General features: G+C 41.0%; 1 protein-coding gene across 3 annotated transcripts; it reads left to right on the top strand.

The window, feature by feature from the left end:
- The first annotated feature begins 425 nt into the window (after window positions 1-425).
- Window positions 426-27,704, top strand: LOC104924918 (ras-associating and dilute domain-containing protein). 3 transcript variants are annotated; one of them, XM_019263496.2, is made up of 19 exons: window positions 426-1,473; window positions 2,496-2,698; window positions 3,670-3,844; window positions 5,669-5,901; window positions 6,880-7,340; window positions 10,442-10,738; window positions 10,856-11,269; window positions 12,745-12,782; window positions 12,869-13,095; window positions 13,358-13,470; window positions 19,941-20,205; window positions 20,874-21,046; window positions 22,575-22,719; window positions 22,838-23,016; window positions 24,506-24,610; window positions 24,701-24,953; window positions 25,043-25,260; window positions 26,382-26,521; window positions 26,618-27,704. In XM_019263496.2, the coding sequence occupies exons 1-19, from the start codon at window positions 1,268-1,270 to the stop codon at window positions 26,709-26,711; spliced, it is 3,939 nt and encodes a 1,312-aa protein (XP_019119041.2). In that variant the 5' UTR covers window positions 426-1,267; the 3' UTR covers window positions 26,712-27,704. The 3 variants fall into 3 exon arrangements, with proteins under 3 accessions (XP_019119041.2, XP_019119039.2, XP_019119042.2); XM_019263494.2 differs by having other exon boundaries at window positions 24,506-24,953; XM_019263497.2 differs by lacking the exon at window positions 426-1,473 and adding an exon at window positions 1,855-2,086 and having other exon boundaries at window positions 24,506-24,953.
- The last annotated feature ends 256 nt before the right edge of the window (window positions 27,705-27,960 follow it).

Raw genomic sequence — 27,960 nt, 5'->3', positions numbered from 1 at the left:
AAATCTGTTGTAAAGCAGCACTACATGGTGTGAAATGGGCAAAAATTAGTGACACTGTATACAGTTTTTATGTGCTCTACCTGTCATATGTATATTTGTTTCAATTTCTAAATTAGTTTCTAAATGTAATGGTATGTGCACTGGTAGAATGCTATTAGCTTTACATTGCCTGCTTGTCTCTCATTTATTAATTTCAGTGTTTTTTCTGTGTTTCTTTATTTATTTCTGTTTTGTTGTTTATTTTAATTAAATTAAATTTTATTTTATTTTTCTTTACATTTTCATCATTGTGATTGATACCTTTATCATCCTGTATTTAATTAATAAAACAGAATAAATACATCCAACCACATACATGGAACAAATATGCTCATTTATTTGTATAAATGTATTTCTGGGATTAGCATTTGTTTATTGGTCACCTCATAGTAGCTGGGTGGCTTGACAGCAGCAGGTGTATTAGTGTTGGTGTTAGTGAGATTATAGAAGCGCTGTAATTTTGCAGCTTTGTTTGTGGCATTATTAGGATCAGTTAAATGTGTGATCACATATTTCATCATGTATTACAGTGAAGGTGTTATTTCTGTAATCCCAGCTGTGATCTGTGCGCCGCCAGAAGATGGAGTCCTGAACGCAGCACTGTTTGGTGCTTTTGGTTCATGCGGTTCATGTTGCACTGTTTTGCTTTGACTTGACTTAAACTTCACAACTTTACAAATTCTATCTAGAAGTCTTCCTCAACGAAAAACATTTGGAGATACTGGGTAATTTGCCTCAAACAACAACAAAAAAAAAGAGAAAGAAAAAAGAAACTTTTCCGTGAGGATTTTATTTTGAAAGGTTTAGTATGGGTGGGCGGGAGTGTGCACTTGGCATCTCCAAGCATTTGCGCTGTAGACGCACATCTGGAGAGCGGGTTCACTCTGAATTTGAAACAAACAGCCCGATCCAGCAACACGCGCACTAAATTATATCATTTAAACTGTGTTCAGATTTGTCCACTTACTGACCTGATGTCAGTTAATTTTATTTTAGTCATCTGATGTGTCAGCGTCCCAAAACCAGTGTGAAGTGAAGCTGAAACCCGAGCCTTCGTCGTTGGACCTAACACTCCGGCTACAGCAGATCCAACAGCTGGATGAGGGCTGGAAACATCTGCAGCGTTTGTTCCGGAGTGCGTAAAATGAAGCAGCAGCTGAATGGCTTTGTGCCGCTTGTCCTGGATGAAACATCCCAGGAATGAAGCAGAGCAGCCGGCGTGCATCACATGCTGATGGGACATGATTTAAATAATTATCTGCAGCAGTTTAACTCGAGCAGGAACACCCACATCGATCAGACAGGGATGAATCAGGTGAAACTTTCCTCTGAGGAGTTGCGTTCTCTCCCACCGAGACCACCGACCTTACCCGCAGCTTCACCAAAGAGACGGTTTGTCAAGCTGGGAAGGAAGACAAGTGATGGCTCTCAGCAGTGAGTATGACAGCCTGACAGTTTGTACAGACAGTTATGACGACTGTTATGTCACTTTTATTCCTTTTCATTTCTTTTCACGAGAAACAGCAGTCTGTCTGCTGCCTGTCTCCTATTTTGAAGAAAGTGACTTAAAAAAAAGTGAACAGTACTTTGATGGAATGAAAAGTAAAAGTCTAAATCCATAAATGCAGGTTTAAAGTCATAAATCATTTCTGCACAGCTAAACAATACCACGAACTAAACACAGCTGTGTCTGATGTATTAAAACTGACAGCCTGTGTATGTGCCATCAGATTCCATCTCTGCACTTTCGGTCGTTCTACCACAAACGTCAAATAGTTTCACTAACATTATTCATCAGAAATCTTTTATATCCCACTGGTGGCGTAACTAGCAGAGAACCTTTGAACCACAGTGTTAAGAAGCTTACAGGGTTGGTCAGAGGTAAAACAGCACTTCATTATTTCATTCATGCACTGAGGGAGCTGAGGGAGGCATGGTGACAGGGACTGGAAGGCACTGTGCTGGAGACAAACATGTGTGTTTGGTATATGCTGCATTGTGATGGAATTTGACCTACATGGTCAATGGGTGCAATCCTTATATACAGGTATGAAGAATGTTTTGTCATTTTCTGCTTCTCTTGCTACTTTTCTACCCCTTTTCTTTCTTTCTTTCTTTCTTTCTTTCTTTCTTTCTTTCTTTCTTTACCATTCTTTTCTCTTCTTCATCACTTTTCTTTATCATATGCTGTTGCATCAATTGTAGTTCTTCTGTTCTTCTATCTCCTGTTTTTCCTTTTCAACTCAACATTCCTCTCCTTTTGCAACCACTCATCTCTCCTTCCTCCATCCCTCTCTTAACATGATGGTGAATAACTCTGTTGCCCCTACTGGCAACCCTCCTTCCTCTCTTACTGCCTTGCCACAAGTCAGAGGTGAACTGGTTGGGACCGAGTGCCTTGCTCATGGACACTTCTTGATCGATGACTCTCCTCTTCCTCCTCCTCTGTTCATCAGATCAGCTTCGTCTACCGGCAGTTCATCCACCGGCAGGTCAGCCGAGGGCGTGGCCGTCAGGCAGCCCAGCAAGAGCCGCATCCGTCGGCATACCAACCGCCTCTCAGGTGTCTTCCTCCGCGTCCCCACCTCTAACTCAGGCTCCATGGCACTGACGTCGGGCATCAGGTCCTCAATGTCTAGTCATTCGAGGAAGGGAAGCAGTACGTCACGATGACTTTACATTTAACCTGCATGTTTGTCTTGAGTCATTAGAAGATTTTTCTGTTGCCATTTATTGTTATTATTAAATCAGCTGCATTCATTCTGATGTATTACTTTAAAGGAGTCACCAATGGTCAGAAGGAGCAGTCTGTGAAAACAGAAGTTGGGATTAGAGATTAATTTAGAACAAAAAGCCTGGATTACTAAGTGGGGATGAGATTTGAACATGGTGGTTTAACAAAAAATGTTATATTTTGCATTATGGGAAACGTAGGACCTAGCTTTTTTGGAGCTTAAACAAGTCTAGAGACTAAAGGCAAAGTTATCCTAATTTCAATTTTCACTTTTAAATCAGTCTCTTGTGAGTCTCCTGACTTTCTAAATATATTTTAAATACAATAATAAGTTGCTGAGGGGTAAAAAAAAAAAGAGACATATCACTGTCACTGTTCTAAATCAAAACTGTGCAGTTATTCTAAAAATAGAACATTCACACTGATTGACTGACTATACAAAGAATACAACATACAAATGCTGTTTTGAATGACTCTGCATAAGATAGGAACCAGCTCAGCTGACTGTCAGCACATGTATTCCATCATTTTCTGTTAGTACAGAATATCGCTTTAAAGGTCCAGTGTGTAAGATTTGTGGGGCTAATGGAAGATGCATAACTTCATAATTTCCATGAAACTTCATGTTTCTACAGTAGCCCAGAACAGACAAACTAAACCCAGGCTCTAGATGTGTATTGCCGCTGTTGTTTCTCCTTTACACTAAGAAGGGGGAGATTGCAGTGTCACAGCTACACCACTAGATGCAACTAAATACACACTGGTCCTTTAAGTATTTTCCTTACACACTGATTGTCTTTCCGACTGCTTTTATGGTAAATGTCTATTTGCCATCAGTGCTAATGAACCACAACTGAGACGCAGCATTAAAACTTCTTTCCTTCGTTGTCACGCAGTAATCTCCGCAGATGTTTTAAGAGCAGACGACCCATCGGAGCTGTCCAATCAGATAACTGCTCCAGGAATCCTGAAGATATTTGGAAATGAAATCTGTGAGGGAGCTCATTACAAGAGCGTCCTGGCCACCACACACTCAAGTGCAAAGGAGTTAGTCAAAGAGGCCCTCGAACGGTAAGGCCATGTGTTATTTGTGCGTGTGTCTGCCTGCCATATGTGTCTGCTTTGTATGTGGATCCTTGTGTTTCTACACGGGGAGAGTTATGTTCTGTCCATCCACATGCTTCCTGTGCTGTAATATACCTTTGTGCTCCATCATTTGTATATGAAAGCAGTCAGAAGAGTCCTTGATGCACAAACCTTTGGCAGCTGATCAAAGGACAGTGCGTTCACGTTGTTGTGATTAGAATATTTCGGATGAACAAAGTGGACCTGACCCGTCATTCTGCTTATTGTAATTGCACCACAGTGCACACATGTACGAGTGTGCCAAATAGTTTGTTTAGTACTCCTGAAAAGGTTTAGAGCAAACCACAGACATGTGTGAAAGACAGCCAGCATCGGCCAGAGCTCTAAGGCGGCCTCTCCGGAGAGTGAATGTCGGTCAGTCTTTGCTTATGTTTCAGCCAAAAACATAATGGAATGATTAATACAAGTGGTATTCAGCTTGTAGAGGAAAGAGTAAATCATTTTTCTTTTCCTACGGTGAAAATTCACAGTGTAGCGACATTTAACTAGATCTCATATTTACTAATGGGTTTGCAGATACATTAGACGCATATGGCAACCAAGTTCAGCTCTGTACTGAATGCAGGTCCAAGGGTATACTGTATGTGAGTCACTGTACTGTGAGTCAACACATCTAATGTTTGCATGTTTTACATTAAAGCTGCGCTGATCAATGCTTTTAGATCGATAATGCTGTACGCAGTGTTTTAACATCTTTAAGCTCATTCTTTTGGTTTTACAGCGAACAACTTTACTCTTTCATTTCACTCTCATCACTATTATCACTCTCACTTTCCAGCTGCAGCAGACAGCTGTTTTCTGTTTGTAGAAAAACTCAAATAAACCCACTGTACGGTACCTGCATAGCACCAAATGGTAGACAGACAAAACTCATGAAGGAGTTGGTTGAAAGCAAACTAGAGCTACAAGTAGAGCAAATATTGGCCCATGGTGAGTGCTATTTGTTATAAAATTATAGCTTTTTTCAAATTATTCAAGTAAGTCATGTTCTTGATGGTATAGATGATTGAGACCATGTCCATGTTGCTTTCAAGTGATTCAGTCTGATATCACTGGGTCAGGTGCTTTGGGGTTATAGATAAGTGATGGCCTGCTTTTGAGTCTCTTTAGGGAAACTTGTTATAATGTGAAATCTTTAAGGGCAATTGTGCACTACCAATGTACGTCCACTCAAAGTGCTTGTTTTTGCCATTCACTGGCTCAGATTGTTAGTGCTTGACAACATAATGGAAAGGACCTGACAGAAATAGTTTGTTTGACCAGAAATAGACGTTATGTCAGCAAGTTCAAAGCTACCGGACTCCACTGAAAGAGAATGTAAATTTACCTTGTAGAACACAACGTTCACTGGTCTACCTCTTCTTTTATTGGTTAGTTTGTTTGTGTTATTGTGCATCATTGGTGAGTTTAAACTAAACTGTTGAAACACCACATTCACAGAGTAACTCAAACAAACTAACTGAGTGAGGCAGCCGTAGACCAGCAACCCCTCTGTTCTTAACTGTCAGTTTGGTGGCACTCTCAATACTGAACTCAACTTGAAAAATTAAAAATTTAGTCACTTAGATGCAAAACATGGGAAACTAGGGTGCAGGTTGAAAAATGCCAAATCTTACCTTTAAGTAGGGTACAGACTGTTATCAACTATGATTTTACAATACAAGAAAACTGTGTTTTTTCTACATTTGTAGAAAAAACACTTCTGGAGAGCTAAACTGAAGTTAGTTTTACCCGGACTATGTCTTCTAGGTACGGCCTGAGCAAGGATGAGGCCGAGTCCTACGTTCTCTGCGACACCATTGGCTCCACTGGCAATCATCGATGGAAGACCGAAGGGTTCCGAGTCGTGGGCGACAATGAGAAACCCCTCCTCCTGCAGTCACTATGGAAACCCAGAGAAGGCCTGGCGAGACGGTTTGAAATCCAAAGGAAGCGCTTGGTAGAGGAGAAGACATCCAAAGACAAAGACACCGTTACTGCTGGTACAGTGTCTGCCTGTAGCCTCAGGGTGCTTTAGGGGCTGATCATTTCACAGCGTACCACATCCTAACTCAGGGTGTCTGCATGTCCCAGAATATTTTTTTTTACCATTAAATAAAGCATTGTCAGTATTAAAAACAGTTTTAGAGTTCTCACAGTAAAAATGTGGTTTGTTGGCACACTGTTTTTCCAGAGAAAGTCAGCCAAGCCACACAGACCAAACTATATTTTAATAGGTCTACAATTTCTTTTTCTCTTTCTTTTCAATTTCTGTTACAAATTTGGACTTATATTTCATTCTTGTAAGAAACTTTTAAAATCTAATGAACATCGCATACACCCTGCCATTTAATTCAACTCCTACCAGGGACACACCCGTTCTCTAACACGTAACTGTTTTAACATAGCGCTATAAAAGCTTTATGCAGCAAAATATTGTATCCGCTCATATTTACAAAGCATGATTAAGCTGAAAAATACCCAGAACTTTCCACAGATGCCGGACACAAACACTTTATGGCACTGTAAATGTGCAGGGTGGACCTCTTTCTGTCATTTCTTCTGTCCTTTATACTGGAGGACCAGGCTGCGGTTGACACAGCTGTGGTCGTGGTGTAAAAGTGCGTCCTGTTTTGTGTTTTGCTTTTATGAATGACGCAGCTTGTGATAGCCTTCTATCAGTGTCAGCGTGTGGATGCTTGCTCCATGGGTGAACTTTTTTTTTTCATTTCCATGAGCTCTGTCTTTCTTTCCACTGAGGTCTGTTTCCTGTATGGGGCTTCTCCGTGTTGACTCTGGCATAAACACGTGATGTACCAATGACCCAACATACACACATCTCACCTTGCTTCAGGAAAAATTGGGTGTTACCCTATCATTACACACATTACCCCCGTCCTTATCGTATTTATAAAGCATGAACATGAAACATCAGCGTTCAGTCTAATTCCCAACTGTATTCTGTGTTTATACCCTGTTAGGTATCAATGCTCAGGCTCGAAAGCTGCAGAAGAGCCGCTCCAGAGTGACGTCCACCTTCATAGAGAGGACCCTGGGGCGAGGCCACAAACTGTGGAGGAGCAAAAGTGAGATGGACCTCTTAGATTCTGATACAGAGACCAAACAAGATGCACATCATGATAAATGTTATAAAGAGCGAAGCGAGAGCCTGAATCAGACTTCAGTGCAGCATTACGATTGCCCAAAAACAAGCCCAGAACAGAATCACATTCACAGCCCCACAGCTTCCTCCAAAGGGGCCGGCGGGTCGCAGGCCAAAACAGAGACCCTCTGTCCATCGAGGCCGAGGGGCGAGCGGGAAGGAGAGGAGTCAGAGAGGGAGGAGACGGAGAGCAGCGACGATAACACCACACAGTACTCCATTCACCCTCCTCACGACTGTCCGTACCTGCTGCTGCTGCAGGGCTGCAGCCTCACACAGGTATCTCATTCAGACACACACCCAAAGGAGTTTAAACTCTGTTTTGGTTCTTTTATAAAAAGTCGAGGGTACAAGTGTACATGGTGTACACTCCCAAGGTGCATGTCAGCAAGATCCAGTCACCAAGCTTATGTTCTATGACATGTGGCACTAAAAACTGGTGGCCATAACATCATCAGGGAGAGTCCCGTGATTCCTGTGATGTTGAGTAAAATTGAATATATTGTTTAAAAAATTTAAATAGGAACAAGATGGGCTCAAAAGACACCAGCTGCCCCTCCCGCTTTGCAACTTTGTTAATTGTTTGCTTGAAAAGTCTCCTGCAGCGATTGTCCAGTTTCACAACTGTATGACAGTGCATTAGGGCCTGCCAAGCTTTTGAATTCTCCACATGTGTTATGCATGAGGCAGTAATAAAAGAGATGTTTGGAGGGTTGTGTACTTTTTTAGCATTTTCATAACCAAAAGTGTAAAGTGTGTAACTAAATGTTATTTCCAAAGGAGCACATCATTTAACAAATTACACATTAGTATTAAGCCATCATTATGGTTACAGATTGTTTTAGAGTGTAACCTTTTTAAAGATCAGCACATAACAGTGTTGTATTTCTCAAAGGGTGGAGCCCTGGATGCTATCAGAGTTTAGGCTAACATTAACACCTTTGTCCCGTTCTTTATCTGATTTGGTTAGTTCACACTCCAGCAACATGAGCCAATATTTCCTGACGTAGTGTGGGGACCATTTTCCCATCATCAACACCAATAGCCTGAAATTATTTTCCACCTATCGCTCCGAAAATACCAACCCGGTATTGCACCAAAGCATGTAATACACATGTTCATTCACTGTGTAATTGTCACGCCTAGAAAAGACAAAACATGACATGATATCATACTGCAGTCAAGTTAGCAATAATAAGTATGCCACATTTGGGAAGACTTTAAGAAACATTTCAGGTGACAGCTGTAGTTTGGTTAGGGGAAAAATCAAGTTGGGTTAAAATATAACCAGGTATCACACCAAAGTGTGTAATACAAGTGCTAGTGTTTTCACTTAGGGGGCGAGGGCCTGCAGATTGTAAAACGTATGATTTTATTCCATCATTGGAAATCTTTGACAGTGAAATCGCTTGAAATGTTGTTTGTCTAAGTCTAAGGATAGTCTGTTGATGCACCCCCACCTATTCAGTGCAACTGACAAGGCGAGCTGTCACTGAGTTAACAAGGGCAGGGAGTGTATATTTTGGGAGTGATGGGTCTTCAGAGAAATGGTTTGTTTTTGATGGGCTTTTGGTCCAATGGGACATTTTTCAGACTATTGGGGTTTTGTAATACAGGGTCATTGGAACAGTGGCATGGCAACCATAACATGAACGTTAAAACAGTTATCTTACACGTTTCCTTGTCATACTCAGGACTAACTAGATCTAAACTGCTGTTATTGTAAAAACTGTTTCTTTATTTACATGTCTTCTATGTGGATCATAATCTGACGAGGATGCTACCACCTCTCACACAAATGACTCACATGCATGCGGCTGTTTTTACAAATCTTAACAAAATGTTCTCGGGTATCATGCCCTTTTTTCTCTGTAAAATACTTTAGTGCAGTAACGCTGCAGCTCTAACAGCATGTTTTTCTCAGTTTAAAGAGAGACAAAGGGGAGAATCATTAGCAGAAGGTCAGTGAAGTACGTAGAAAAAGTGCGTGTGTCAAAACACCGATCAGGAAACAGAAAAAGACAACCCTGGCACTGCTTCCTGGCTGATTACACGTGGTTTCAACTGTGGCACACACTGAGGTTAATCCTCACACACTGCTGTGATTTTGACTCTGCGTCACAGTTGTTGCACTAAAAGACCCTCTATATAGATATAATCGTCTACAACGAGAAATACTATTATGAACAAGGTTTAGGGGAGTTTATTTGTGAATTATTTCAGCTCGTTAAATCTGTTGTGTTGGAAAAAAGACAGGCATCACAAGGGGGGAATGTCAAACAATAATCCCTGCACATTGTTTGCCTAATCAGGCTTGGATCAAGGCTATAATTCTAATACCTCCACATGATCAGACTGCCCTCACTGTGAGAGACTGTTGTTATGTAGCCAGTAGTAGAAGTAATAAATGTGTATCTACCATACTGAACCTCCTGCTCAGTCACAAATTGATGTAACAAAATAGTGATTCACCCTTTGTTTGATACTTTTGCTGTTAAGACCAAAACACAAAGGTCCACACTGAGTAATGCACCAACAATATGTAGATTTATTTGCAGTGGGGGCAGAAGTTAGTGTCTTCAGCAAAAGCAACAAGATGTAGTGGTCTAGACACTTGAAGTAATAATATCCACAAAGTCACCTCAAAGCTGTACTTGAAGCTGCACTTATTATAGTATATAATATATATAATATTTTTATATAACCCATGTGTCGAATGGTGATATGTTATGCAGGTGTTCATCTTGGTTGACAAAACCACAGAGAATTATCACCTGACTATTCAGGCCTCAACTACAGAGCGTTTTAGTATCTTTCAGCTTGCTGTTTTGGGGCGCACAACTTGGCTACCATGGTGCTGTTTTAGGTAACAACAGCAACAACAAAAAATAGCTGTGATACAACTCTGAAACAGTCAGACTCTATGTGTCCAACCCAAAATAGCAAACAAAGAAAGCTAATGACTAGCTGGTGAATATAGTGGAGCATTTAGCAGCTAAAAAGGCAGACATTTTGAGTTAATGGAGAACTGAACAGAGTTAAAAGAAGAGTGAACTTCCACTTTGACCAGAAACAGTCCAAATAAATAAAAATATTGCCTGCCTGGTACATAAATACTGAATAAAATGATATGTTGTCATTGTTGTTGTGTTGCCCCCAAGTGGCGAAAATTCCAGTAAATGTACTTGGTTTCACCACTGTTCATTTGAATACAAGAGAAACGGCAGAGATGTGATCTGGTCAGTTCGTATAAGCATGGCTGAACAACCTACAGGAACAGTACTGTATGCAATTACTTTGTGATTAAACCAAAAGAATGGAGAATATCCACCCACTCGTTGCAGATTGTATGGTAACTTGTCATTTCTCTCCGCACTTAGGACTTTGTCATCTACCTACTTGCTGGGCCAAACATTGTTTTCGGTCGTCAAAGTGATCACGAAGACGGTTCAAAGCCCGATGTCCTTCTCTTTGCCCCTGACATCATTCCGAGACACTGCTACTTCCATCGCTACAGCATTGGCAGCCCCACCATGCTCTGTCCTTGTCAGGATGCCGTGGTCACGAGGAATGGCGAAGTACTGAGAAAGGAAGTGCAGCTTAATCCTGGTGATGTCATCGGGTTGGGACAGCGCTACCTTTTTCTTTTCAAGGATCCCTTAGCTTTGGCACACAAGGTAAGACTGCTATACAGACAAGAAGGTGAAAGACACTGCATTTTAATGTTAAGAACTTAATTTTCCAAAGTCAAACATACATGCCTCAAAATTCTTGTTTCTTTTTTGGCAATGAAGGATGTGAACAATCCTCTTCCTGAGCCCAGCATGACTGCTGTCCCGTGGATCCTGGGTAGCACCACTTCTGCCAATACAATGAGCCATTCTGGAGAAATGATCCTCTGCAACACCTGCATCGCAACCTGCACTGACTTCCAGGGCTCGAGCAGCAAACTGTCTCAAAACGGAAGCCTTCCCTTTTTAAAATCACCCGCAGGCCATGGCCTGACTCTGAGATATGAGAGTGAGGATCAGGACCGCATCGTCAAGGAGATTGTTGCCATGGGAAGCAGTAGCATCAAAGACAGACCACCACTGACTGCTGCATTTTTGCTGTGCTTGTGTGTTGAGTATTCGTCCACATGTCGGCAGACCTCAGAGCTGCGCAGGCTGCTGCTGCTTATTGCAAATGGAGTTCAAAGTGTCATATGGGTGAGTTGTGGGACAAAAAGTCTTTCAAGTTGTCCTTTTCACAACAGAAGTACCTTAGGCCGACAGACATTCAGGGGTTGCAAAAGCCTCAGACTCACTGTGTGTTAATTAGTTTGTGGTAATCTGATTAATTTCTCATTTGTTTGGAAATATGCAGCATCAAAGCACAATACAAAGTAGAAGGATAAAGGCCCTCGTCACACTAGCATTTAAAATGGCTACAGTACAGCAGTTCCTCAGCTAGTCACGAGAGCAGTCACAATGTCACAAAGCTTCCCGAACAAGACATGATACACATTATCACTGTGTGACCAGGTCGTAAAGGCCTCAAGGACCAGAGTTTTTACCATGGTGCACAGTTTTAAATTCATTCGTATTTATTCACCACAAATCAAAGCAACATTTTGTAAGATTTGTTGCAATTTGGCGCCCCCCAGTTTCAGACTGTAATACCACTGTGGTGAGTATGGACAGCTGTACACATGTGTTTGTTAGGATTACATTACTTCTGATGAAAAATGAGCAAGTCAGCAACTTCGCTAACAGCCAAACATCAAGCAAGTGCAATGACATAACTTAGTCCAATTGCAAGAAACCCAGCTTGGCATTCCAACCCGAGATTTGCTTTGTCACTTTCTCATTTTTTCTTCTAAATTCCCTCCATAAGCCTCTTTGGTCTCTTCACCTCTGCCTTTAGCTATGTCCATTAATGCTGCTGTGCCTGGTAACATTTCCCACTTGCCTGGCTCCAGTTCTGGCATGACACAGGTGCTGCTTTCCTTCAGCATTCACCCTGTCCCGGCCTGAAAACATTCTTTTACATTCCTGTGCTACTAGTGTAAATGGCAACACTTCTTCAGTGCTCTGAACGCCCAGTAACATCCTCTTTGGTCTTTTCTGCTCTGTCATTATGTCCATAGAGGCTCCTGAGCCAGGCTCCATTATCCGCTTGCCAGCTCCGGTTTTGGCACAACACCGGTTCTGAGCTTACAATCCGGACAAACTGGGCTACCGTTAGCTAACAGCAGCTACATGTCACAGCAGTTTACTTTACTGTCCATCAGGAAACTCTGTAAATCACAGAGAGTTGAGCCAGAAGACATTTTTCTCCATAAAAAATGATCCAGTTTCACTAAAATACCGAAATAGTTGTTGTTGTTGTGTGTGATCTATTGCCGTAAAGCATTACTGGTGCATAGAGTGAGAATGACAGACACCATTCACCTGATTACAAATCAGTGTAGCATCTGAATAATAATGAAACTGGTATTTTAATTTAGGAAAGCCTGCCATGTATAGTCTGCTGTTTGCAACCTCCCTGTGATCTACTGTAGATTTAGCAATTATTATACTTTTTATGTAACCATCTTGCTAGTTTTTATATCATGCTTTCTTCTAGACATCTGCATTTTTATAAATGAAAGTTGTTACTATAATATGCATTCACAGTAGCCCTTTTTCTTGTTGTCATGCAGGAGCACACGAAGGAACTAGCTGCAGTCCAGCCTGAAGTGTAAGCACGTCTTGCTGTTTTTCTTCAGCATTCAGACACATTCCAGCTCACAGACTTCACTGCAGATCTCTTCTTACGTATTGCAGTCTAGATGGAGAAGGCTCAAACCCAGAGGATCTCCAGGCTCTCAGCCTGCATGATGTGATCTCAGGACTGCGCCCCCTGGTGGTTTGGATGTCCAACAGTCTGGAGCTGCTGCAGTTTATCCAGTTCCAGCTGCCTCTTATTCTGGAGTGGAGAACCCGAAATGACCAGGGACGGGAGGATGGAGGAGAAAGGGGCGACGAGGAGAACAAGGAGGTGGAGAACTTGGGTTAGTCAGCTGCAGAGATTCAAATCTGAAACAATGACCATGTGACCATATGAAAAATAAAAGCTACACTGGATGTTGCAGGTTAAAAGCTTAAAACCTCAACTCACATGTAAGGATATTTCTGGCTAAAGAAGACAGTCCAAACTAAGTTTATCTCACTGACAAAAAGTTGCCAAGTGAAATGAAAACATATAATATTTTAATGGAGCATAAGTCCACCTATTTCATTTATAGATGTACATGTGTGGTGTGTGATTTTCAGCCCTGTTGGAGCTCCGTCTGTCCTGTGTCCGTTCAGCCAGTGAGGAGACCATGTCAGTCCTGGAGGAGGTCATCATGCTCGCCTTCCAGCAGTGTGTCTACTACATTACCAAGGTGAGAGGATGACCAAGCAGGCCACTATATCACACACACAGTTTAAAAAGACACACCACACTGTCGTGTTGAAATTTTGTGGGAAATGCGAGTAAGTAATGATTTAAATATGTATTTTTACTCCGGCGTCTGTCCATGGGAAACTAAACATCTACCTTATCTTACCCCAACGAAGCACTTTCCTTGGCCAAAGCCAGAAATGCGGAGCAGCTCCATGTGTTCCTCTCACAGATGATTATGACATGGAGTTTAAGAAAGGAAAATAATCAGAGACGGGCGGAGAATAAAGAACCCAGTTAGCCACTCCGACTGCTTTCTAATAGACCAAGCAGCCACTCTGCCAGACCACACTGGGGGCATTATGACATGGGAGAGAGACAGGACACCATGGGTCTTTGTGTGTGTGTGTGTCTGTGTGTGTGTGTTGGGGGAGGATAAAGCCAGGGAAGTGCTGCCAAGGAAGCTTTACATTGCAACCTATAATATTTCAGCTGAGAGAATGCTGCCAAGGAAATGTGTTCCCTGTGTACTGAAAGACAAGGCAACCAGGAACATTTGCTTCTGAATCAGCCACATTTTTTATGTGACCCGTGACAATGGATCAGTCGGTTACATGTCCTCCTACTGTCAAAGCTAAAGAAAGATCAGTCCACTCAGCAGCTCCCCTCAACTCTACGGGGAGTTTTAGCATTTTTCAGCTGTTTGTTTTGGTTTTAATAACCCACAGTGAGACTGCTTTGACTGCTCTCATCATTCTCTTTTCCAGATGAAGCAGGCAGCAAAATTAGCAGATTAGCTGGTGAACATGTTGGAGCATTTAGCAGCTGAAGAAACACATATTTTCCTGAGGAGTTGGTGACCAAACAGAGGCAAAAATAGACAGTGAATAGGACAAGACAAGACTCCAAAAACAATGCAAATGTTGCTCAATGTGTAATTACATGTTAGCTCTAAAAACTGATATGTCAACATTGCATGCACAAGTCGTTTCCCTGCCACAGAGAGGCCATTAGATGTAGTTGTTGGGCAATTCGTGGGACATCACAACTCTACTGCATGTCTGCAAAAGGTAGTAACCCACCCAGCGCATTTCATTCATGCTTCTAAACCCAGTTATTGTGACGGTAATTTGGCCGCCACCACAAAAATGAAAAGTTGTTTTGTCGTCACGTGAGCTGGTCAGAATGTTTGCATGTTTTTTCACTCTGGCAGTAAACCCTGGAAGTGTTTCTTTTATACAAATCTATGTTTTGTTCTGCTTCTTTTCTTTTCACTGACTGCTCACTGTACTGTACGAGCTGCATGTCGCGCTACGTTCAGGTTTCAACAAAGTTTACTGGGAAACATCAATACTGTTGTACACAGAACAAGGATCATTTGTATGTATACAGTCAATTTATATGTCAATGTGCTGTAAACGGAAAAACCACCTTTGATCTGTCATATAAAGTCATACAGTTAATTACACACTGCAGGTCTGCAATAGATCAGTAAAAAACAACAGTACGTTGGCAGGTAACTGAACCTTGAATAGACCATTTTGCATAAAAGTTGTGATGAGTATGAGTATATTTCCGGGCTTATTAGACAGTGACAGTTTGAGAGAGAGTCAGGAAAGAGGGTAGAAAAAGAGCTGATGACATGCAGCAAAGGGATGCAAGTTGGAATCGAACCCAGTGAGGACCCCGCCTTAGTATACATGTGGGATACACTCTACCGGATGAGCTACCAGGGGACCTCAACTCAACAGTTTTGATGGTTGTTGTGCAAACTGTAGACAGTTGCTTCGACTCTCCTGCACATAAACAGTGCCAAAACATCTGCAGTGTGTTTGGATGAATGAGGAATTCAAATCTGTTGTAAAACAAATTGTTAAAAGTGTTTTGAACAAAAGAATTCTCATTCAAGAATTGAGCCAAAGCGAGAGAGAAAAACTGTAATTGCAGTAACTGTTGGTGAAATTCATTTCTTCATTGGGATGAGATGACTCGGGTTCAGGTTTATAAGAAGAGCTCAAACAAAACCCTCTTGTACTCCATGTGAACATTCCTCCATCCTTGCATTACCTGATCGTCCCTCCATAAGAAATTAATTTTTGGTCTTTTGGGTTTACTGACACCATGGGATATCTGAGTAATGAAGTCTGAATTTTCCTCATGTTGCCAATTAACATTTCCGGTCTGTGAGGGAGAATAGCGTGGCTTCAAATGTAACGTTTGTATCAGGCTGTACTCTCACAGAGTTCTCTGAGAAGAAGAGAAAATGGTATTCCATTGTAGCCACAGTATTCAGCAGTTTCACTGAAGCACCACACCCATTTCATGGATTTGTGCCGGGAAAGTTTCAGACAAATTTCCAGTTGAGCTGTGTGGGTGTGGGTTAAAACACTATCCAAAAAGTAATAATGAGGAGATTGGTCTATTTCATACAATGACATCTGACTTTTTTTGTACATTTCTCCCCCCCTCCTCTTCCTCAAGTAGAAATCATAGCTGACTGTTGAGCTGCATGTCCAGTCAGTTCTCCTCCCCTCCAATGACCTTAATGCTCCAAACCAGCGAGGCCCAAAGCCAGGGAAAGGAAACCATGTCAAGTATCAAGCCACATCAGAGATAGCATTAGCACAGCGCTGGTCCGACAGGCGGTTAGCAGCAGCCAAGCCAAGGTCTCACATGTCCTGCCAGTTGGAATTAAGATGGACTTTGTGCCTCATGTGTCTGGTTTGAAGCGTCCTCTATGTCAGTTTCCCTAAAGGAAGGAAGTCAGTCATATGACATTGTATCTCTAAGGAGGAAACTATAGGAATTCCTCAATAGTTGCTGTTGTGCAGCACATTTTTTTGCTCGGTGCAGGAGGATGTGGTTATAACTACCTGCCTCAGACAGCCTTTATTTCTGTCAGCAAGTCTGCCCGATGAACCGAATGACTTCCAGATGCGGTTTGTCAGTAAATCCATAAATAATCCGGAAATATAATACAGTGTGTTCATGACGTTTGAACCTGGAGGATTTAATTTAAATTTGATGTTGGACTAACATGTTGCATTATAGTCTGGATTCTCCTGACCAACTTACAGATTCACAGATTTGCTCCCAGGCAGACATGCGTTGGGTACCAGGTTCAGTACAACACAAATGTCAGACTGTGGAAGCACTTCATTAAAATAGCAGAGAACAGAAATTCTAATTTTAGCTTCATTAAATTCATTTTGTTTGAAGTTCTCAAAACCAAAATTAAGGACAATACACATTAAACAAAGGTTGGGCGCTGAATCATGTGTTGTTCCTCATCTATCTAGAGGCTAGTGATCTTTTGTTACACATTAGAAGTCGTGTACGTCCTCTGGCTATGATAATTCAGAAACATTCAGGAGAAAATGGACTGTGAGCTGTGTGTGATTTGAGAAAAGAAGAGTAAGTTTCATATTCTTTTTTTATATAATATTATGATGGTTTACATGAAATGTCACAAAAAGATGTGCAGATGTTAAAAAATTTGATTGGCTAATTGATGTGTTTAGAGGGCAAGATGGATTATTTATTCTGATTCTCCAGCATTCTACTGAGCACATATTTACAGTGATGACATGACATTTAGAAAATCTGAACATTGGTAAATTTGATTTATTTGTGGACTTTTTTGTTTGACACAGAATTCTGGATCTGGCTCATATACAGTAAATGTGTTGTGTAATAACAGCACTAAGAGTCTGCCAACATCACAATGCTAACACATGTTTAATATAAAGTATAATGTTTACTATCTTCATCATCTTAAAGTGATAGTTCAGGTTTTTGGAAGTGGGGTTGTATGAGGTTCTTATTAGATGGTAGCCATCTGTAGGTAATGATCCTGTAAGACACAATTTGATTTGCAGAAGCAAAAAAAATGTTGTGGCACAGTGGCCATTGAAAATAATGTGTTTCAGAGCGCAGTGCAGCCGTTGTCACGTTGACACACTCATGGATATGAATAAGTACCTGATACAATCACAGTTCTACAAACACAAACTATCTCTTTGACTTATACTAGAAACAAGTGTTTCATGTTGTCTGACCTGATCAGAAATGAAAAGTGTTTACAGCTGTTCTGGGCATCACAGAGAGGATAGAGAAGATAACAGTGCACATCTTCATACAGCCTCTCCTGGAAGGAATTCATAAGTTTGCACAAAGTGACAGAATTAGTTGGATCAAAAGACAGAAGTCCAGACCTTGGCTCCTTTCTCACCTCCATACAGATGACCAATCACAGTGTGATGTGCGCGTGAACGTTTGACTGTTGGTTTTGGAAAGTGATGTAAATAGTTGGACACCATCAAAGATATTACAGCATGCAATAAGCGTTTAGACCAGTCCAATGACCCCTTTAGTATGAGGTCGATGGGAATGTCATTACTTTTGCAGGTATCTTGTCACTAAGCGAAACACTGGGCAAATAAAAAAGTCAGGTAATCAACACTGTCAGTACGGTTCAGCTTCTGGGGGCCATGAATGTGTACAATGAATTTAATCAATCTAATTCAAAGTGGTGGGCCGACATTCCCAGAGCCACAGCCATAGACTGTGTTAAAACAAAGTATTGGTGGGGTGTCGATTAGCTCAGTTGGTTGAGCATCCGCCCCATATACGAAGGCTCAGCAGCGGCCCAGGTCTCGCATCCAACCTGTGGTCCTATGCTGCATGTCGTTCCCCATCTCTCTCTCTCTGTCCACATTCCTGTCACTCTTTAGCTGTCTCTGTGAAAAATAAAGCTTGAAAAAAAAAATCTAAAAAAACAAAAAACAACAAAGTATTGGTGATCGTGGAGAGGAGGAGGGAGCATGACTTTGTTGTTTGTCCAATAGAGGATGAAGATGTAGATCTTTCCCTATTGTTCAGCCATTTCAGTATGGATGGAGATCTGTGGACACACACAACCTTTTCAGCGTTTTCAGATTTAGCTGGCCTGGTGTGGACACAGTTGCAGTTTTTCTCGGTCTTGCCACTTAATCCAGGCGTGTCGTGTCATCCATCATGACCTGTCGCTTCGTGGCGAGCTCACATTCTCATCTGTCCTGGACTGACAGAGCAGAGGAATGTGGTGAAGTCACCGGTGTCAAGCTGAGGAGTAGCCTGGTTAATGCTTAATGATTTATTCTGGTATCTCTCCTTTCGTTTACTCGTGCACTGGGTTGACATAGTGATTTATGTCAGCGCTTACCGCAATGAAGCCAGGCTGACCTGGGATTCAGTTTGTGAAGGGGGGATTTGAATGTTCCAGTATGAAAATATTGCTCCTGTCCTGGGCTAATATACACAGGTACACACATTTTCCTGTGTACCTTTATGATTATATGTGACAGTTAAACTTTAAACTTGAACTTGAGGTTGTAACAGATAAGAGAAGACTGAGCTGAACTTCTTTCTTTTCCTCCCATCCAACAAGACAGAGAGTGGTGCTAACCCCATGTCCAGACTAAAATCAAATCCAAACATCTAAACATCCAAACATTGTCTTAAAACCCTGTTTATTTGGGCGTATGTAAGGAAAATCGCTGCGGGATAGAAAACAAAAGGCGCCACTGCCGAGTACAGTACAGACACACTTTAAGTGGGTTGTGGGTAGACTGTGTGTTTACTTGTCCATCAAGTGCAATGAATGCACAAACAAGCAGACAATACAGAATACACAGTTTTTGACTGCAATAATACATACCTTGGATGCATGTGGTAATCCCAGAATGAATGAATCCTCTCTGGCTTGGCTTGGCTCAGCGACATTTTCCGACCAGAAACACTGCAAAATTATTTGGCTTAATGTTCACCCATTTCCATTGTCTCATGTGTGATGGGAGCTGTGGCTTTTATGTTCTACTGTTCAGCCTGCCCTGCCTGGCTGGCTGCGGGGCCTTACAGTAAATGTAAAATGATCTGCTACAGGGTGGATTCCTTCAGAACTCTTCACTCAGCAGGCCTGTTCCAGCACCATGCCAAGCCCACATGAGCCATATTCAGCTTTTTAGGAATGTGGATCTACGGCTGGCGCTGGCCTCGGAAGCTTGGTGGGTGTAAGAGTGAGATTGAAGGGGAAGGGGGGATGTCTGTGGACAATTAGGCCGAACAAAGCTATCGTTGTCCAGGGCTCGCTCTGAAGAGCAAGCAAGGATCTTTGGCTGCAAAGGAGGAAATGTTACAGATTCTCTCTCTTATTTCTGCTGATTTTCTCGTCTGATCTGATTATCAGGTAGGTTTTAGTGTGAGAAACACAAAGAGACAGACATGCAGAGTCTATTTGGGTGGTCTGAAATCTGGGTTAGAGGGTTACGTGTTTTAGTTTATCCCAGCGGTCAGAACATCAACCACACAACGTTAACTTTTCCAACCTCAAATTGACCCACAGGAATTGTCAACAATCTCCAGATCCACATGGATGAGTGACTCACTCTCATACTGAGCTACACAGTTATTCAACCAATTATGTCTTATCAGGTCCTCTACCCCATCCTTCCGGACCTTCTGGACTGCAACCCATTCAGGGAGAATCCTGGGCTGCAGGTGACTGGCGAAAGTGCTCGGGTCCTGGGTAACGGTGGACTGCAGGTCCCTGGTGAGATACAGCACCTTGTGGAGGTTCTCACCGACACCTGGAGACTACTGTCAGACTGTCAGCTCCACCCAGAGATTTCCTCACAGCTGATTGGTTACCTCTTCTACTTCATCAACGCATCACTCTTCAACTCACTCATGGAGAGAGGTACCAGTGCATCAGTGCCTAGATAAAAGAATATGCAGGCTTACCATCAGTGGATGATAGACAGATGGCTGCTTTGCCCCCTAGTGTCTGTCAAGAGACATAGCAAGCTGTCCCTCTGTATTGTAATACTACTGACCCACGCAGAATGCATATTGAAAAGAGAAATATTTCTGCCATAGAACCAAAAATAACTTTTCTTACTGTCAACAAATCCCATGAAAAGACCAACACCAATAATGTGTGTGTGCCTGTCTCTCTACCCTCTGACTCCCTTAACCTGTCTGTCTCTCTCAGCATGAAACCCATTCACTCTTCCTGAATAACATAAATCTTTAAGAACTTATTACAACCATATAGTAGAAAACATGCAAGTCATTTATAAGTTTTGATTTTTACCAAAGCTAAGCTGTCCTCTTTGGTATCATATAGCCTTTTTAAAGTGCTTGGGATTGAACTATGAGAGGAATGTACTTGCAGGCATGCACATACAGGCAGGGGTATGTGAAAATGTGTATAATTATTTTATATGTCGACATGTTGTGATTAGATGATTTCCCTGTACAGAGTTGTCTAAGATAATGAGGAATGCAGTACAACAATGAGTGCTGTTGCTGTAGACCATGAACAAAGACCTGACTTTAAAGACATTTCTCTTGATGTGTGCTCAGGCTCAGAGCCAGGTTTCTACCAGTGGTCCAGAGGCGTACGCATGCGCGCCAACCTAGACTTGCTCCTGGACTGGGCCCACACAGCTGGACTGGGAGAACTGGCCTTGGAGCACACACACACACTCTCATCAGCTATCAATCTGCTGGCTACTCCTAGAAAGAATTTACTGCAGGTAAAACACACACACACACGCACACTACACAGTCAGCAGAGATTCTGGTGATTATTTATCCAACCATAAATAATCACTAGAAACATAATGGACTGAGGATTTAGGGATGTGATTTTTGCAGAGTGGATGAAAAATGATATCGTGTGTGTGGGTGTGTGGGAACCGTACAGTTTTATATGCGACATTTATATAATATAAAGTATTTCTGTAGAACATTAAATATCCATTACTAAATACTCAAGTTAAAATGCTGAAAAATATATTAAGTATTATTAAATCAGCTGTAAAATGAAATCTAAACATTGAAATAGAACCACAGAGAGGACTCATGGCAACAGTTTTATTATTTCAACATATAAAAATATGACAGGAACTCACACACATGTGCATATGTATCATGTATACAATGTAGTGTACAGAGCACAGGTTAAAACAACCATTCATGATGTTTGTTTAGTCTCAGTGGAAATGTCATTTTAGAGAACATACAATCCAAACATAAGTTAAAAAAAAGAAAAAAAAAAGATTTAGTCTCACAGAGGAGAAAGAGGAGAATCATTCAGATCTGAAAATGAGGTGAAGCTCAACTGCAAAACATTCATGTACAGAGTGCTGAACAGATTTCAGACGACATGGTAATGTTTGAATTTTTAGTCATTCCAAATCTTAAAATTTAGACAAACTGAATCTGAATTTGGGAATCATATATGTTCCTGTTGAAAATTGCTCTACCTAAAAAAGCATTGAAAATTTCACAAAGTCAAAGCAGTTTTTAAAGTAAAGTAATTCAGTGGTATTAAAATTTCAACACTGAGCATTCAGTATTGATTACATTTCACACATGGCGTTCAGTTTCTTATTTCAAGTCCATTTTTATGCTCCACTATCCCCACAGCAGTGATACAAAAGGTCACAACTGCAGACTTACATCACTAATATCTTTATATGCAGTCTACAGTCACACCTAGCAACCCATGAATCCTGAACTAAATATATTTGTCTTAATATAATGTCTGTTGTTGGAAATAATACATTTGGATTTTATTTACAAAGAAGTTGTAATAATAGATAATAATAAATGTATTTCTAAATAAAAGTAGTAGTAATTATTATGTTTATCTTTATTAAAAGATTCATAGAAAATAACACATTTACATAAAATGGTAGTAAATGATAAAATGATGTGAAGGTTCACACTGGACTGCCACTGACATTGCTGCCTTCAAGTCCAGCACTGTAAACAGAAAAAAATGGATCAAGCTAGCAGTGAAGCATTCACAAGATGAACAAAGCTGAAGACAAAATGTTTTAACGTACATTTTTGAACATACCTCACATTTATTTATTTATTTATTTTTACCCCTCTTAGGATGTCCGAGCAAACACGTAGATTGCAAAAGCTATTGATAGGGCCACAAAGGGTTAATGCATGTATTTGTATAATTTAAAACTAATACTAAACAGCTGTACTGTCTGTTAAAGCTGAAATTGTCCTGTCTGTCATGGTGTCCTTTGTGTGTGTGTGTAGACATCTTGGGTGTCCCTGCGGTCTGACTTCCCTGCCCTGAGTCCGGCCCAGCTGAACCACCTGCTGAGTCTTTACAGCCCGGCGTCTCTGTGCAGACACACCTGGACTCCATCTGTTCAAGAGCAGGCTGCAGCACACGAAACTGGTGAGAGGTCAACAAACTGGTCAGCTGTTATTCCATACTTAAAATCACAATAACACTTATGAATGAGATAATCTGCACTATTCTCACATACACATTTTTATTTCAATCCTTCCTTTAGCTGATATCCTGGAGAGTTTTGACACCCACCACCCTCTGGTGTTGCCAGATGGGGGTTACCAGTTCCAGCTGGAAAGGGAGGTAACAGATTCGGCCCTGTGCAGAGAGTTGAACAAGCTGACAGAGTTCATTTCCACACTTTCAGACTCCAGTGAGCTCACAGCTAACGACAAGCACAAGGTACAAGAATGCAGTTCATGCCTTTTGATTTCTATATGATACATGAAACACAGCTGAACAAAATAATACTGAAAAATATGATGTGCATGGCCACAGTGGCATTGCATACCATAAGGGCTAATTAAAACCTAATGTAAGTGTACTGCTGCTACTCATCACTGCACCGGGGAGTGTAACATTTAAATCAGACTAATGGTCTTCAGCCATGCTTGCAGCTGTGTGAGGCTGCACATCTGCACAGCACAATTAGAGCGTGTTAGTGTGCTAACGACTGCTAATTGGCCACTAAACACTGAATACAGCTGAGGCTGATGGGAATGTCATTAGTCATGAGGGTATTTGGACTTAAACCATGTACAGTACTTGAGAAATAAAAATGTTGACCTGATGATGCCATTGGATGAAAATCAAAGTGTTACAGTTCATCCTGAAGGAGACACAGCTATTCAGTGTAGGTCCAGAACCTGATATATCCTTTTTTATGAGGAGTGGGCTACATAGGTCCTGTAGGTTTACTTTGTTCTTTCAACTCCATAAACCCAGATTTTTAAATTAGTCTTCACTGACTAAAGGAACATCACTTGAGGCCATTCATCAGATTTCATGCATGGTGCCTCTAGAGCAGTGTTTCTCAGACTTTGTACCACATCAGAAGATATTCGTCTCTCAAAGTACCACCATTATGAAAGAGTAGGCTGACCGTGTTCAGTTACAGACAGTTCACAAAGGAAGCAGTTTTTTTCCTAATGAGAAGATTATTTATCGTTGACTGTTGTTGAATCCTGAACAAAACCGTTTCAAGAACCAGAGGTAATTTACTCCTGGTACTCCTGATCCGCACTACTCTTTTTAATATTTATTTATACGATTGTCGTGTTTTTGGACCATTCATTTCGCCTCCACTTACTACACAGTAGTACATTTTAGCACTCGTAACTAATCATGGATGTGTACACACGCTATGCGCTACATACGTGGATGTGACTATGTAGCAGGCTGATATTGAAACTAAATATTGCTTGAATTACGGTCCAGAGATCTCATTGTACAACTTACTTTATGTATTTTATTTAAAGGTTCTACCTTCCTTGTGTAAAGGAGAAACACTTGAAAGGCCCCATCTAGAGTCAGTATTTATTTATTTATTTTTATTCAGGGCTACTATAGAAACAGAGTGTAACAAAAATAAAAAGATTGTTATTTTCAGGTGATTATACATGCATAAAATAATAGTTATGAATATTATATTCCATGACTGGAATCACTTATACCTTAGAAAAAACAAAACAACAGATTGGCAACAAAGATACCTTTGTGTACCACTAGAGGGAGCTCACGTACCACCAATGGTGAGAACCAGCACTCTAACTTTTTTTCACATGTTCAACACACTACGATGTTAAATTGGGGGTGCTCCCCTTTAAAGCTTGCTGATTTTCAAATGGAGTTTTGATTGATTGATCTTCATTGTTTTGCCTTTTTCATCCAGGGTGGTGTCATTCCCACACAGGCTAAACCCACTAAGATGAACATCCTTCCAAAAACCAATCTGGAAAGCTTGAACACATTATCTGTTACGATGGTCTCATCTCAGGTTCCTGTCCATAACCACCCATCTCCTTCTGCTACCTCTGGCGCCTTACCTCCATCACCCCCATCACCACTCTCCCCTTCCTCCTTTCAGTACCTGGATGAGTTCAACTCCTGTGGTGCCCTCCTTTTGTCTCAGAAGCTAAGAAAGCTAGAGCTGCGGACCAGAGAGGCCGAGAGCGTTGAGACGAGGAGGTCAGCTCTGGACCCGTCCTGTCTCCTCACCCCACCCAACACACCTCACATCATAGAACCTGTTGATCTGTTGAAGGCATATCAAGATAAATGGGTGAAGGGTCACGGCGAGACACTTCCCTGGTCCTCTGATGTAGATGCACACGATGAAGGTACGGTACAGAAATACATTCCCATTCACGGTTTTCTTTGTTTGTCTTCAGGAAAAGAAAACTGAACACGTGCTGTACTTTATCCTCAGGTGGATTAGTGTTTGAATGTCTGGCTGCACTGAAAGTAGACATGAAATCAGATTGCCCCAGTATGACAAGATTTGATGAACTCAAAGAAGAAGAGGAGGATCAGGAGGAGGAAGAGGAGGAGGAGGATGACCATTATGATGACAATAATGATGAGCTTTTTAGCTTAGAGCTTGAGCGAGGTGAAAAAGGACTTGGTCTCGCTCTGGTTGATACAAGGGTAAGTTAAAGTAATGCAGACCTCATAAAACACGGTTAACTTGCTAACTTCTTCCAACAGAGTTGCAAAAACATCTGTAGCTGCAATTTGTTTCAGACAGAGGTCAATTTTTAATGAAGGATGTCACACACTACTTTTAAGTTTGTTGTTAACCTCATCAGTGACGGCCATGTGTGTCATGGTAAAACAGCTTTGATCATAAGATGCAATCAAACTCTGTCAACTGTACTGCTGTTTGAGTTAATGGAGGAAAAACAAATGAACAGATTGTTATAATAGTATTACAGTATTCCTGCCAACAGCACCATGGAATCATATCACAGTCATTGTAGTATCGCAGAAAGCACCAAAAGATGGCAGTAGAGTACATACATGGGAACATGAGAGCTGCGCATGTCACAGTTTTACAGTACAACAACAAAAGCTTCCAATGAATTAAAGGAATTTAAAGGTTTTCTGTCCACTGATACACTAGAGGGCTTTAATTTGAAAGGTACAGGACGTGTTTGTATTAACAGCATAATGCTGTAACAAACATTTAACAAAACAAACAGGCTTCATACTAAAATTTGACTAATTATCAAACATTAAATTGGAAATAAAGGCATAAAAGCATGTGTCAAATAAACCCCTCACTTTGCTGGGATATGGTTACTATATTTATTAACTATTATATTAATTCTGAAAGCCTGAGCTATACAAAAGAAGTTTCACACTAGAAACAAACTGAACTGTGGTTCATTTTGATAAACACAGAGACCAGCTCTTTTTGTCAGACAAAGGTTTGAACCAAACTGTGATCTAGGGAAGGTTTCACACCTGTAATTTTGGTTTGGATGAAACTGAAAAGTCAGAAAGTCCAGACGAACCAAGGCAGGTGCTTTGACACCTCATGAGAAAACATTTTTTTGTGTGTGTTGATGTTTTGGGCTTTTAGACCAGTAAGTTACACAGAATGTTCATGAATCCACACTATTTGAGCAAATTGTTTCACAGTACTTAACTATATATCTGTACCATTAATACTGAGTACTATGATCATCTGAGGTTCCATTCAGTTTAATTTGCTATTGACTACGGACTATTGAGTGAGTCTTTGACATTTTGACCTTATCTTCCAGGACACTTCCTTGAGGGTGAAAGGCATCTTTATCCGTGCAGTGGTCCCTGACTCTCCTGCAGCCCGGTGTGAGAAGCTGGCACCAGGAGACAGGATCCTGGCGGTTAACGGAGTCAGTCTGCTTGGCCTGGACTACCACAGGTAAGAAAGGATCAGCCCAAATCTAAATAAATCTCATGTTTGAAAGTCAAATCTGGTTAACAGATGGTTTGTTTCTGGTCTCTTTGTCTCTGTTAGTGGGAAGGAGCTGATCCAGTCATCAGGTGACAGACTGAGGTTACTGGTGGCCAGATCTGATTGGATGGCTAAGGTTATACAGACTGAATGCTGACAGTATTTTTCACAGCTTTTTTAGAGATGATTTAAAGAGGACTATAAGAGCTTGGTGAACATTTAAGTTCAGGACATGGACCTTAATGTTGAGGATATGGACGCTAGGAAGACAAAAATGCACTATGAAATTATCCTGGTTGAATTGTGTTCCAGGTTTTAGCTGTTTATGCAATTATGCAGCTTTGACTTTACATTGTAATAGCATGATAGCAATTTTTGAAGTCTTCAGCTGATGTTGTGTTCCAGTGAATACACAATGGTTTCAAACTTTCAAACTACAAACAAGCTTGCCTCAAACATTCAAAATTTTCTTGGTATGGTGGAGTGGGTTTAAACATCACTGCATCTTTTGTTTTCTGTTCAAAGTCTACATTCAGGCCTCATGTTGAGCAGTATTTCAACTCTAGTAGTGGGAGAAGAATCCAGCAATCCCAAAGTTTTCAATCTCAAAGCCTTCTATAAAATAAACTGAAATGCCACCACTAGCGAAACCACAGTGTGCGAGAGACCATTTACACGGACAACGTGGAACATTTTGAAGAAACCTCGGCATGCAAGGGATTCGATCAAGGTGGTGCTACAGTATTACCAGTATGTCAACGGGCCTGTAGACACTGGTACATTTAGATGGTCTCACTCCACTGCAGCTCTACCCTTTGTCATTTGTTTGAAAGATAACAAGTGCCAACTGAAGTGCAATAGCAGTGTTGACTTTAGTTTTTTTATTCATCATCTAGACAAATAGTTTGACATGTTATGGCTGTTAGATGTTCTTGATTCATGCTAGTCTGATAAATGAACCATAAAAACACATTGTCACATGTTTCTTTGTTAACCAGATGGCTTCTCTTTATGAGTTTTTATTTTCCAGGTCGGTCAAGTTCAAATTTATTTGTCCTTTAGGCTATTTTTTTTTTATTAACAAGCTTCACTTGTTTTTTATAGTCTTATGTCAGCTGTGTTTCAGCAATAAAAAATATTTTTAATCCCCTACTGGTGTCTGTTCCATTCAGTCACACTGAAGCAATGAAATGGAACACAGTTATGGTTTAGGGGATAACAGTGTTTCTTGGGTCTGTAGTACCCAGAGGTACCCTTTATATGGTATGATGTGTGTTTCTCTGTGGTGCAAGATCTGAAGGACTCAGTATTACAGTATCAGTATTCACTTTGAAGGGAATTAACCTCCAGATTAATAATTAACAAGCCAAGCAAACTATATGGTTCAGTTTGTAAAGTCCAAAACT

Source organism: Larimichthys crocea, chromosome XVI (genome assembly GCF_000972845.2).
Source record: "Larimichthys crocea isolate SSNF chromosome XVI, L_crocea_2.0, whole genome shotgun sequence".
Taxonomy (NCBI): Eukaryota; Metazoa; Chordata; class Actinopteri; family Sciaenidae; genus Larimichthys; species Larimichthys crocea.
This window is presented reverse-complemented; position numbering and strand designations above follow the sequence as displayed.

Bases quoted from the DNA above. Each gene is read 5' to 3' on its own strand.
- LOC104924918 (XM_019263494.2), top strand. From the start codon at position 1,268: ATGCTGATGGGACATGATTTAAATAATTATCTGCAGCAGTTTAACTCG. The intron at 23,017-24,505 runs GTACAAGAATGC...TTTTTCATCCAG, and splicing joins CAGCTAACGACAAGCACAAG to GGTGGTGTCATTCCCACACA. The intron at 25,261-26,381 runs GTAAGTTAAAGT...CTTATCTTCCAG, and splicing joins TCGCTCTGGTTGATACAAGG to GACACTTCCTTGAGGGTGAA.